Genomic DNA, 13,937 nt, shown 5'->3' on the forward strand with positions numbered 1-13,937 from the left:
GTTTGAATAAAACGAGATCAGCGACAGACTTGGTAGTTCTCCATCTCCTTTCGGCGCGCCTGCGTGCTCTCTTAGCCTCACGGATTTCCTCCGAGTACCAAGGTACTTGGGGTCTAACCGTGACAGTTTTGGTTTTTAGCGGCGCATCACGATCGAGTAATCCAGCAAGCGTGGTGTTATAACAGTCTACCAATTTCGCAGACTCAGATGGTGGGTCCTGGCACAAACCTGAAGCAGACAAATCCTCCATGAATGCTGTTATGTCAATAGCCTTTGTTTTCCTAAAAGATGCCTTCTTTCTTGACAATTGAGGTACCGAAATATTTATAGTGAAAAGTGCTAAACAGTGGTATGAGAAATAGGTACCAGGTCGGACATCTTGTATAAGATTAGAATTCAAAGTTCTGGATATCAGCAAATCCAAAGTGTTCCCAGAGATATGAGAAGGAAAGTCAATATGCTGATGTAAGCCCATCGATGACAGTAGGTCTACAAAGTTAGCCGCTTCGTTGTCAGTCTTGATATTAACATGGATATTAAAATCACCAGCCAGCACAAGAGGCTCAATTGTCATAACAACCGATTCTAGGAACTCAGCGAATTCTGTGACGAACATACCCACAGTACGCGGATGACTTGATGAGTAGGGCGGCCTGTAGATGACAACTAGGCGGAGACGCGCAGAGCCGGACACAATAATCCACTCAGAGTACTCGAAGGTATCACAAATACCCGCTCTAGCTTGTTTAACAACAAGCGAGTCCCGAGCCAAAATACCAGTGCCACTACCATTTCTGTCTGGGCGAGGATGATCAAATAGCCGATATCCTGGCGGTGTAGCAGCAATCCTAGCAGCGGAATCAGCAGATTTCAACCAGGTTTCGGTAATAACAGCAATGTCGACTTTAGAATCACAAACATAGTCAACAAAGTCAGGCCCTTTGTTTCTAATTGACTGGGCATTCAAGACACAGCACCTTATTAGCCGTGGTCTATTGTTGTAAACAATTGCCGGTGCAGTCAATGGAACTTGAACCAAATTTGAATAATGGCGCGACCGATCTTTTGGTTTCGTCTTTGTACTGTTTGAAGGTAAAGACTCGATCTTATTCCCGTATTGTGGGCCAGGATTCGTAGGCACATCTGAGTAGATAGTAATGTCGATGGGTGGGTCGTGTCCCGCCACTAGTAACGTTGTCTGGCCATGCTTCGACCATTTTGAAAAACACACACGAGATCTTCGGAATCCGTGCTTCGCCAAAGAGGCTCTTATGAGATGACCAAGTTGAATAACAACTTTTCGCTCAGAGCACGAAGATGGAGAAGTCTGGTTTTCCATAAATGGCCGTGCAGTAATCTTAGTGAGCTGTTGGTGCAGGTCAGAAAATATAAGATGACAAAATACCACAGTAAACGCCACAAAGACCGGAGACCCGAAGCTCCTAGCTGCCGCCATCTTGAATCGTTGCTGCTAACACGAATGCTGCTCAGTAGCGGTTAAGAGGTGGAACTTGACCCAACCGCAGCCCTTCTTGATAGGGAAGTGCGTTCAGGCCGCCTACCACGATCTCACATATTTTACAGGCTGGTTTCAAATGCAGTCAAGTTTGCCGATGAGATTGGAAACCCCACTAATCTATTTAAGCATGACCCAGTAGTCCGTAGCTTCTGCGAAACATTACAGCTTAGTGGTCACTGCAGAACTTTCAGTCTGTTGACCGGAAAACGAATGCTGCTCAGAGGGAGAGGTTCAGCCCATGACTTTCTGCTGGGAAGATAAAAACATTCCTTTACCCTTACCATTGAGCAGGAACGGTATGTTTATGAAAGTGGGTTAGTCCGAGCATACGTTATCGCATTTTTGAGAATGGCCTTCAGTCAAGGCAGCGATGTCGTTCTACTTATCTGAAACGACGCCCTCAGACTGATGCCTGTCTCCTTGGCCAAAGATGGATTCGCAACAAAGCCAGGATTCCAAGTTGACCAAAATACCATGCTAATTGTAGGAGGACGAGAGCATTATTCATTAGGTTATGTGAAACAACACCAAGAAATTCGCCATGACTATTTCTCCGACAAATTTGTCAAAGAAGTAGAAATCATGGGCGTAGCCTCTCTTGACAACAGGGCAGCTTTGATAATCGGCAATGATTGCGTAGGATCAGGGGGCGATGGCAATTCCACACTGCAATTTCACCTTAAGCGACTGCGAGAGCTCTAGCAGTGTATGCATTGTCTGCAAGATACTTCTGACCTTCTGATAAAAGAAGAGTGCACAACCACCGAATGCCCTCAATGCGTCTCTACTAAAGAAATTTGTCGCGTCTACAAAGAAAAGGGGTTCGAACACTGGTGCCCAGTGCTGAGAAGTTGTGATCGCTGCCTGGAGAAAGGTATCCAATGCACTAGGGCCGTGTGTCTCAATATTACCATTGACTGTCAGTCGATGCTTAAGCAGCCCTTGAACTCCTGCAAAAAAACCAAATGACCAAAATGACCAAAGCGATGGAACCGCTGACTCATACAGCACTCTGGCAGCGCCAAATCCTGACATAGTTCACGCGGTAAAGAATGTGCACAGGTCGCCTTGTAACTGGTTCATGTTCATCGAGAGGGCGAGATTCAGTCTTGTGATGCTACGCATAGCACGGCTTGACTCATCCTGCTCAAAAGATCTGAAGACTGTTCTGACGGACGTGGCTTTGAGGGGTCGAGATCGAATGGATACGAGCTACGTTGCAGAGTGCAATGGAGCTAACGTCGAGAAGGTTTGCTACAAATGGGATATCTCGTCCATACTGTAGTCCCGGAAATGTTCTGGAAGGAATATGGCCTTAACAAACTTGGAGTTTTACTCCATCCAATCTCAGTTTGCTGTGGTGCATTTGGCTCACTTTGGATTACACCCTTGGATCCCTTTTTCAAGTCAGGCTTCATAACCCTGCAGACGTCCAAGTCCTAGCCAGGGACATTTTAAATCCAACATGGGTCATCTATGAATCGGGTGTTATCTTTGTCGCAGAAGAAGATAGTCTGTCATATTTGGACTTCGGCAACGTTGTGAAATTAGATCCCAAAGCACTGAAGAAGCCTCGGCTACAAGGAGAGCTCTGCAAGCGCGGCCTGCTCGGCCAAGACGAGAAAGTTTCCGTCGCTCAAATGAGGTCAATGCTTTCTGACTGGATTATGGAGAACCCTTCTGCATCTCCAAAACTTAATGGATTAATTTCACTTCTAGACGATCTCAGTCCTTTGACCTTGTGTTCCAACGAAGACCGAACCATCCTTTTCGTTTCGCAGCGCAACAGTCCGACAATCCTGAAAGTTGCCGTTAGCTGCACTGGTACAATACTGAAGGCGGACTCCGAATCTTTCATAACGATAACGCGAAAGGCGTGCTGTACGGGACTGGCCTACAACAAGGAGACACGAGACATCTTGGTTGCTAACTCAGAGAACGATGGCGGAATCTACATAGTAGACACAGAATTGTGTTTCCACCATTACGTTTAGTAAAGGTTCAACCCTTTTAATTTCACACGATGAAAGAGTTTCGGGCCCATTTTCACTAGGAAACCTTGCCCAAGACTGGAAACCCCGGATGTTGACGGACACTGCGAAAGTCCACATTTACGGACCTGATCCAGAGGACTGTTTGCTCCTACACTATGAATTCACGGGTATTGTGAAGTTGGATCGGGTCGTTTGCCAGCTAAAAGGTAATGAAAGCATTGCTTATCTTGAGGATGAATTTCAATTAGAAATGAATGAAGAGGTCTATCATCAGTGTGTGATGCAGCTTAGCCGAGTTACAACAACGGAACCTTCACCTGCGCAAACAGAACCAGCGTCCGTTGGCCACACATCTAGAGGGCGTTCTCTTCGTCTGCCACATAGATTACGAGAATGATAACTTCCCCAAAACCATAAGACCAAAAGGAAAGAAAAAAGACAAACAAAGCAAACCATAAAACAGAAGTAACAGGATATATGCTTTACATTTTATCAGAGTCAAGAGGCATAAAAATAAGCAAAAAGAGAAGATGATGAATCGACTGCAGATTAACAGTTGGCATAAGCTTATAGCTGTTTGGGTAAAAGACGTTCCCGCTCAGTCTCAAAACTCGCCGGATTGGATGAATTAAGAACAGAGAACAATTAAAACTTATTAAAACGGTTCCAGATGACCATAGAACAAATTACATGATGAGTGATGGAAATATCTTATTCAATTGTCCATGTAGGAGGCACTGTTGGGTGAGTAGTAGTAACTTGTTTGTTTTACTGAGAATACTTGTGCTTTTACGCAGTTCCACAGGAGGCAACAGATAAGTTCTCCGACTTCGTGGGCTTCATAACGAGCTATCGTGGGTTGTGTGGGTTTCATGATTCCCCTTTTAGCCTTTTGGCCAGCTTCTGTGTACTAGCTGGAACTGGGAATTCGACTATAACACTACGTTATGATATCCTAGAACAAAATAACTGTTTTTTTCTGGCGCCAAAATGACGTTGCGGTAAGTTTTCTAGCTTTTTGTGGAATTCAGACAATAGGCCATATTCGTATTCCCGGTATTGGACTGGAACCAGCATGCAACTGAGGCTTATGCGGGGAGTCGTTTCAAATACAAAAGACTTTGATCTCTTTTTAATGATATTCCTCCGCATGAGCCTCCATCGCACGCTAGTTCCAGTCCAATACCGAGAATACGCATATGGTCTACTTAGGAGAAGTTCTCGGAAATTGAAAGTTGCTTTGATGAAATTCAATATCAGGTGACGAGAAGACGTCATTTTAAAAAACAAACAAACGAATCGAGACTTCGAGAACCTTAGCCTTGCAAAAAAATCGAGACTCCGAGACACCTTCGTATAAAAAACGAGACTGCGAGACGCACATAACCGCGAAAAAAATGAGACTGCGAGACCCGTGGAATTCGAGTAAAATTTTGCGAGACCCAGAGTTTTTGAAGGACCATTCGCCACCCCTACAGTGGGGTCGGAAAAATGTTAAAGCAACTGGAACTTACTTTGGTTATATAGGCGACTGATTATCTGTACTGAGCAAACAAAAGTTTACATAAACAACTTTCCTACTACGACTTTAACTTTAAAGGGTAAAATCAAGTAACTAGTGTATATTTCAGTTTCGACAATTTATGTCACACCATCAGTCACGCACTACACCCGACTGACATAGCTCTTGAATTCAAAATGGAGTGGTTTTCAAACGAAGAACGCTATTGAGTGTAAAGTTTGTAAAAAGATATAAATTTAGCTCTTCTTATGTCTTGTGAAGATAAAAAATAACTTTGCTGGCTCTTTAGTTCTGGATTTTAGAATTTGTTGACGTCAAGCGTGAAAACGCTCTATCAGTACATGCATCACTGGCTTGTAAAAAAGGGCTGGTTTTCACTAGCGATGGAGTCGTAGTCGGAGTCGTAATCGGAAGCACGAAGAGTGAACGATCTAGTGAAAATCAAACCGACGGAGTCGAAGTCGGAGGCGTAATCAGAAGCGTAGAGTGATCTAGTGAAAATCAAACCGACGGAGTCGGAAGCAGAACACTCCGTCGCTTACGATCCAGTGAAAACTAAATTGTCGGAGTCGGAAGCAGAAGCGGAAGAATAAACCAATCACAATGTTCGTTTTCGGGCCGTGTGATTGGTTGGTTCTTCCAATTCTGTCTCCGACTCCGACAATCTAGTTTTCACTGGATTATAAACGACGGAGTCGTAGACGGAATCGGATCGGAAGAAATGGAAACGTTCTGATTCTTCCGACTACGATTCCGTCGAGCTTATGACTCTGCTTACGACTTCCACTCTCGATTTTCACTAGGTTATAAGCGCTCTTACGACTCCGATTCCGTCGTTAGTGAAAACCAGCTTTTAAGGATTGAAATTGCCCCCGTCACTTTTCGCACACCCCTGGAAAATGGAGAGAGAGCGCTAATTCTTTTCATTTCCTGGCACAAATGAAAATTAGATGCAATTGATTTACTGAGTTATAAAATTGTGAAAAAAAAGATACCAAACGTCTTTAAGTAGAATTAGCATTTAATTATTGTTAAGCACTTTGTTCTAAGCAGGTTTGCAAACAACAAAAGATATAGGTACTGATATTTGCATTTTGAACCTCAATTAAGACCGTGCGATTTTGTACCATTACAGGGCAATAAACTTGTGAAAGTCGCCTATAATTTTAGTCCGTTTTTTCTTTGATTTGTTTCATATTGTTTTCTGTTTTTAGTTCAGTTTCAACGCATGATTGACAATTAGAACCACACAAGGCGAATCTAGTTGAAATTCATACATCAAATGTTTTCCCCAACGTTAGAGTTTCCAAGCAATAATTCAAATTCACTACTCCACGAATAGATATGACGAATATGTAATAGTGATACGCAGTTAGATTGAAAGCTTGAAACTTCAAAGGTTTTATCGTTTCGTTCCGACAAACGATCTCGTTTACCAGCTGAAAAGAGCTCTCTTCATTGCTGTGTATTCTAGAAGGGGATTCTTCATCAGAGCAGGTAGGGTTTCCTGGCCCAATATATTTTCAGACAGTTCTAAACGCACGCAATTTTGGGCGATAAACTTCCCTAAGCCGTTAACACTCAGCAGAATGAAATACCTTGTTTTACATATGCTCGATAATAGAGTTCTTTGTTCCACTTTATACGTTTTTCTCGCTGGTTTGGAAGGGCGTATGTACGTAGTCCAGCTAGACAGCAGGGACAGTAGGAGCTGCGCAATGCCAGAAACACGGATCGTGTTCTGCTCTGAATCAAGTTTCATCATGACTAATATTCTAAGTGCACAACAAAAAGCTGAATCTGCTGGATATATGCGGCAACTGGTGATTGCAATTCATCACAACATTTTATTGAAAGGCGGATAAATGATTGAAACCTTTTACATATCAGTCAGCTAAAATTGAGTAAAAGCTTTCTTTGATTAATTAAACATTTTAAAACGTCATAAACCTTTCGGCTTCCAGCCCAAAGTATCAAAAACATGTTGCTTAAACATCCATGATTCGAGTGACAAACGTCCCAGTAAAAGAAACTTTCAGGTCAGTTCTTTCAACAGGCCATTTGGAAGTAAATTTTAGGGCTTTTTATGTTACGGTTGGTTTATAGGCCGACATACAAACATTAATTTAATGATCTTCGATCCCACATCCGTCCTATTTGTATATCAACCACCATAGAAGTCGGTTATGCTAATTCACTTGAAAAAGCAAATGGATGAAAAATAGAAAATTTACCAAAACATAGCAGAAATGTTCGAAACCTACATCTTTACTTCAAAAGAGGGCGGAGATCAAGAAGTTAGAGTTAAATGTTTCCGCCTTTAAAAATTGCTAAGTGCAAATTAATAGCCTGATCTCGCTCGTCATTTAATTTATGACATTAACTTTATTTATACTCGGGCTGGTCAGGCTGATTGGGCCTCTAGCCATAGAGTATGCTAATTTCCTAGGAATCGATAATAGACATTTAGAATTCAGGGGAAAAAATAGAGGAAATAAAAAGAAAACTTATAAAATTTAGACAAAAAAATACAAGGTATAACTATATTAGTGTCTCTAAATATAGATATTTTTATTTTAATATATATGAAAATAACCTAAAAACTAAAACCTAAGGTTGCGGACAGCTTTGAAAAAAAGGACATTGTTTTCAAGATCTTAGAGTGTCAGAAATATTACTCTAAGTAACGGCCGCTGAGTATTTTACTGATTTTAAGCCAAAGCGAGTAGTAATAGGTTTAAGTACTTGAAGCTTGAAGTCATATTTATAACTTCTTAATCGAAATCGTTTCACACCTGTTGTATTATAAAAAAAGAAAAAAACAGAACCGCCCGAAATGTTGGACAATTACGAACTAGATAATAATCTTAAGATTACAAGGAGCGAAGAACCCTAAACAAAATTTAATGCTTCGGGGATTTCCGTTTTATGTAGCCTGCGTAGCAAGCGTTTCCGTGGAGTTTGGGAGCAAAGAAAGACCGAGGAACGGGATTTTCGGTGTTTTGTCTGCGCGAAAAATGGGGCGAGAGCCAAAAAAAAAAGAAAGAGGGGCTGGGAGACGGGAAGGAGGGAAACGCTTGCAGACAAACCCCTGGATTTTGAAAACCTCCGTTCGCCAGCGAACGGGGCTCGTGATTGGCTGGGCTAGTCCAATATCACTGACATGTGTCGATCAAAGGTATTTTAAAGCCTTTGAGTACCAGACAAAAGGGGAAGACGCGTTCGAAGCTTGTCTACAAAACGCTTTAACTTTTCTCGGTGAACGAGGATTTAGTCGTCAGCTTCGACAGTACGGTAGAAATCCTGTAGTGCAATGCCGACGCTTTGGTTTTTCGAAGCCTGCACATTATTGCAGAAACAAGCGCGACACAATTTGCAGCTGTTCCTTTAATTTCAACATCACTTTCTTGAATGCCACATGCGCCAAGGACAAGATAATAAACCACGGGACAGAAAATTCGCACTACTGCGTGGGAAAACCTAGTGATTTCGTCTGGCTTGTTAGCAAGATTTCGTCTGATTTCGTCGATTTGATTTCGTCAGGCTTGTATAGCAACATGTTGTCGTAAGTACTCTGACATTTCATTGGAAGCATTCTTGTTGACAGCATTTAGAACCTCTGGGTACAATTCTGAATGATTTGTCATAGTGTTAGCTGCGGCATGCCACTTTTTGTCACATATTTGCTTTGCCAAAAATTTAGTCGTCTCGTCGCGGGGAATTCTTACGAGGACATTTTATAAACAACTTTGATTTGGAGGCCGCCAAGGGGAAGATTATCTTTATTCAGATACTGGTCAAGATAATCGTTATTTTCCCTCTCAGATGTTTGAAGCCTCTCCTGCCCAAATTCCAAAGTTTTCCGAGAAGACTTTCCGTTGTTTGCTTTTGCTACAGGCGATAACACTCGAACCGATTTGCGGATCTGGGGTTTCCAGCAAACGCTTCTTTACGGGAGTTGCCTTTGTGGGAGTTGACTTGCTAATTTTACCTTGTATCGATTCCTGAACGAATGGATGCAGTGATCCAAGATTTCGAATCTTGCGAGCACAAGGATTACTAACGCGACTTGAATACGTCTCACTTTTTAACTTTCTGGCAGATTTGTGCTAAAACTTCACCCTTGCAGTCCTTCCTTTTAGACGGATTGAGTAGAAATATAGCTTGATCATAAATTACCAAATTTAATTAATCGAGATTTCTCCGTTCCCACTGTGCGCTCGTTGTTTCAGGCATATTTTGACAAGTTAAAGTTTATTTTGGTTCAAAGTTCACTTCCGCGACGGAAGGCCGAAGATTTCATTGGTTAATTTATGACAGCCGATGACAGCACGAAATCTCAGTGTGCGCACTCTGGCATGAAAGGCCAAGTGGGCGGTTTTCAAAATCCAGGGGTTTGTCTGCAGGCGTTTCCTTCCTTCCTTCCTTCCCCTCCCCTCCCTCCTCTTTTACTCGCTCCATTTTTCGCGCTGTAATTCTTTGCTTCCGAACCCCACAGTAACGCTTGCTACGCAGGCTAGTTTTATGTGACTGAGGCCAACCCGAGAAGATGTGTTATTTTATTAGAAAAGAAAAAAAAGAAATGTGCTTGTTACCTCGTCAACTTCTCTTTCAGAAACTAGCATTAACGAACTGGCAAAGAAGATGAATTTTGCTTGTGCATTGCTGTTGCTGTTATTGGTGGCACCTTTTTGCCAGTTTTGTTCAGCGTGGCCTTGGGAAGGTAAAAACACACTGCTCTATCAGCCAGTGACGAAAATATCAATTCTCCATATTGATAAGCGTACATTTACTATACATTGTTAGTTTAGAGAATTCGGTGAAACGTCATAGTTGAAATCACATAGCAATTGTTGATAATGGTATAGCTCAGTATATTAGAGCGGTTTTCAATTGAGTGTCGAAAGTAATACACCAATTTTGATATATTAAAATTCAGCCTAACACAATAGACCTCAGCACGAGGCTCCGGGGAATAAACCCCACAAACTCTGTGGTTATTCCTCAGAGCCTCGCACAGAGGTCTGTTGTTTTAGGCTGAATTTTAATATATCGAAATTGGTCTATTAGACAATTACTTTGGTTTTGGTTTTGGTTTTACTTCGGTTTGAGATTGGCTGAGTAGTCTAATTGGTAAGTAATTGGTTTGGTTTTGGTTTTACAACACTCAATTGAAAACCGCTATATATGTAACTACGTATGCATTCAAAACAGAAATACATTTACATTCTATATTGTTTTTCCGGCCCAGGGTGAATATTCTTATTTTTCTGCTGATTTTAGGCTGAAAATATTCTTGTGAATATTCTTAGATTATAACGTAAGATATTTCAGATTTATGGACTTTGATGGCGTTGAAGTAATTTTGGAGCCAGTCTACAGGCAATGAAGCCTGATATGATACACACAAATTCTTGTAGAAATGTTGTTAGCGTCGAACATACAGTGCTGTTCATATGTGTTGTTTTCTGGCTCGTTCTACTGTTCAGAGAAAGGAAGAACTTTACACGGTTTCGATCAAAACATAAAATTCTGTTGACCCTCCAAATTTTCGCCACATAAAATTATATTAATTCTTTTCAAATCTCAGCCTCGGGTTTATTCTAAAATTTCGAAAATTTAGCCTCGATATTCGTATAAAATGTATTCTTATAAAAATAAGAGTGTACATTCAAGCAATGCTTCTATGTGTGTTTAGATCTGCAGCAGGACACATTGTTTCGATGCCTGTTTTTTTAAAGATTCCTAATTTCCGCCGTATATATATATCGAGATAATTTGGGGTCAAATTATATGTTCTTGTCAGTCTGAAAGCTTTTTCTCTGATGTAAATGTATTTTCAAACGTTTTATGTTTTTCTGTTGCTGCAGAAACAGCGTCAAGCACGCCTTTCTCTAGCTCAAGCTCAATAACAACCAGCGATTGGTTCTGGGACGATAACACTGCTAGTCGGGAGTTGACACCGTCGCTCGAGACTACCACTGCCTCTTCGTTTAGTACCACCAGTAGCTGGGCCTGGGATTGGGAACAGGAGACCTCCAGTACAACATCGTCATTTTCATCATCCAGTACAAGTTCAGCTGAAGACGACTGGTACCTAACACCAACTTCCACTGTGAGCGAAGCGACTTCTTCCGTGCCTTCCATTGACATGCTGTTTGCCTACATGTATGAGGCATTAGAACGCGATCATCTTGGCATGAAGCGAAAAAGGCGCGAAGTTGAGGAGCCGAGCCTTCCGAAGAAGAGGGACGTAGCCGCCCGTGGCAACAAGATAAACCCGTTTATGTTAAACCGGTTCAGGAAAAGAAAGCTGCTCGGCTAAAGCACCTTAAACGATTTGAAGAAAGCAAAAAGGGCTTCTTGGCAATTGGAAAAAACAACGCTGAAGTTTTCACTTGTAGTCATCGCTGTAAATCAGAGTTAAACCATATAAAACACATTTACTTTCTCAGTAGAGGGCGTTGCGCCCGACCTGTATCCCAATAAAAAAAAGGTCGTTATCCGGGAGTTTATAACTATAAAAGAATTCGAAAAAAACATAAACTTCAAAAAAAAAAAACCTCAGTTAACATACATGTAGTGGCTTTGCTCATGCACCATGCATTCCTGCGACGATAAAGCCTGATCCCGGCATTGTTTTATTGTGCTTTAGGCCCTCAGTTCGACAGGTAAAATAGTTCCCAGATTAGCAAGTTCGAAAAAAAGGTGCGAGAATCAGATTTATTACTGAGTGCCGAGGCACGATAGCCTTTCCATAAATATACTATTGTTTCGTTTGAGGGTGATTTGTGGTGGCTTATGAAAAAGTACAGTTTCATATAATATTTCACGTCTTCGTATAGACTTCTAAATTTATCTTCGTGTAATAAGGGTCCGTATCGCTTTTAAAATAGAGTTTAGAATTGACGATTCAATCTTGTGTTATTATCATTAGTCAAACGTGTAACGTTAACTGCCTGTGCTAATGCTTTCAATTTTAGTGATAATTTACCAATATATCTTCGCGTTATCAGTTTTTCTTTCAACATATTAAAGCTGAATAATAAACATTTGCCAGTGTTAATTACTATTAATAAAATATTTGTACTTTCCGTTCAAGCAACGATTCCGAACCTTTCCAAACTCGGCAAATGGTAGGCAAATTTCTGGACACTCTAAAAATTGCTGGATTTCCAGAATACGAACCATTCAACCGAAAATTCCAGAGATTGTACAGAGAAAATCACATGGAACCGAAATTCCCGGTAAGAGATGTTCCAAAATTTGGGTAAACCACAAAACTTACTTACTTAATCCTCCTGGTCCCCCTATGGGACATAAGGCAATACAATCCCTCTCCATTTATCCCTATTTTATGCAACATGTAGTGTCTCACCCCAAGCGAGTTTTACCTCATTGAGTTCAGTCATGATAGTTTGGCGCCTGGTTGTTTTTGGCCGACCAGATTACCTTTTGCCAGGTGGCGGTGTCCATCCCATGGACACCAACCTGATCCATTCTGAGTTCGCGACCTGCGTATTTCTGAATTCTGGAGAATGATCATCCATATAACCACGCGCATTGCATGGATGTTAAACATACATACATAATCTTTATTTCAACACGGCTGAAAATTCGTCAGCTAAAACTACAAATATATTCAATTCCTAAATTATAATAAAAATAATTCAATAAAAAAGCTGCTTTCCACGAATGTCGTGCGTTATACATCTCCTTTGAGTAGGGGTTTAAACTGCCTCAGGGACTCTGCTTCCCCTAAGTCACAAGGGAGACTGTTCCAAAGAATGGCGCCACTATAGCTGAAGCAATTTTTATAATAGTTTGTACGCGGCAATGGAACATTAAGCTTATTCTCAGAGTTCCTTAGATAATATGCGGTTTCTCGCCTCTCAAATTTAGAACTTACATATTCTGGAGCCAACCCGTGCAGAGACTTATAAACCCTAGTAGTTATTTAATTTTGCTGCTTGCTTGTTAGATTTTTGCATCCGAGAAGATTTATCATCGAGAAGGATAAACTGAAAGTGCGTATAGAGCAGTTCGGCTGTCCTCCTAAGAGAAATATGCGTCACAAGGTTTGCTATTCCTTGGCTCTTCTGGGATTTCCGAACCCAGGAGTGATCACAATTTCAGAATTTTTACAAATTCAGTTGCGCCAAGGAAGGCAAGGGAAATTTCTCACTGAGATAAATCCGTAAAGAGGGTACGAAATCTATAACAAATTTAATTATATAACAAGTATTACAGCTATCACACATGGAATTCCCGACGCAAATGATTGCGTCAAACGTGTCAGTTGCAGTCAACTAAGAATCAGCGCGAAGATGAAAAGCCTTAGCAGCGAAAATATCTCCCTTTAACGAATGTTAGAACACAAACAAGGGTAAGTTTAGGACAGAGGCAAAATAATCCTCAGGCAAGGGATGTCCCTCAGTGAGCTCGATAAACCCGTAAAGTAGCTACGAAATCGATAACAAGTTTAATAACAAATATAACAGCTATGATACAAACAATTTCATGTCATAGATGCGTCAAACGTTTTTTGTCTTTATCAATGAACTACTTACTGTGTGTTTACTGTCAAGTAATTATAAGTGTCACTATAAGTTGTAGCATCCTGGACATGTAAGACGGAAACAGAACAGAAAATATATATGTTTTCAATGTTAATGTCCAGCCGGGATTTCTAGGGGCTACGGGTACATTCAGAAATTCAACGTTACGCCACCCAATACTTAAGAGAATATGAAAAAGCACGCAGAGAATTAACTCTGAGGTTATCTAAAGAGCTGGAAAACAACTCAGTAATTTCCCTCTGAGCTTTAGCCCTGCAAAGGAAACGGGGAACCACTAGAGGAAAATAAAATATATTTCAACTTTACTTGGGGTGCTTTCAACC

General features: G+C 41.1%; 1 protein-coding gene across 1 annotated transcript; it reads left to right on the forward strand.

The window, feature by feature from the left end:
- The first annotated feature begins 6,374 nt into the window (after positions 1-6,374).
- On the forward strand, positions 6,375-12,085 carry LOC110051508 (uncharacterized). Its single transcript, XM_020757536.2, has 3 exons — positions 6,375-6,532; positions 9,651-9,758; positions 10,906-12,085. The coding sequence occupies exons 2-3, from the start codon at positions 9,680-9,682 to the stop codon at positions 11,358-11,360; spliced, it is 534 nt and encodes a 177-aa protein (XP_020613195.2). The 5' UTR covers positions 6,375-6,532; positions 9,651-9,679; the 3' UTR covers positions 11,361-12,085.
- Positions 12,086-13,937: the final 1,852 nt, after the last annotated feature.

This window comes from Orbicella faveolata, unplaced genomic scaffold, assembly GCF_042242905.1.
Source record: "Orbicella faveolata isolate gen_17 unplaced genomic scaffold, um_ofav_v1 contig_2, whole genome shotgun sequence".
Lineage (NCBI taxonomy): Eukaryota > Metazoa > Cnidaria > Anthozoa > Scleractinia > Merulinidae > Orbicella > Orbicella faveolata.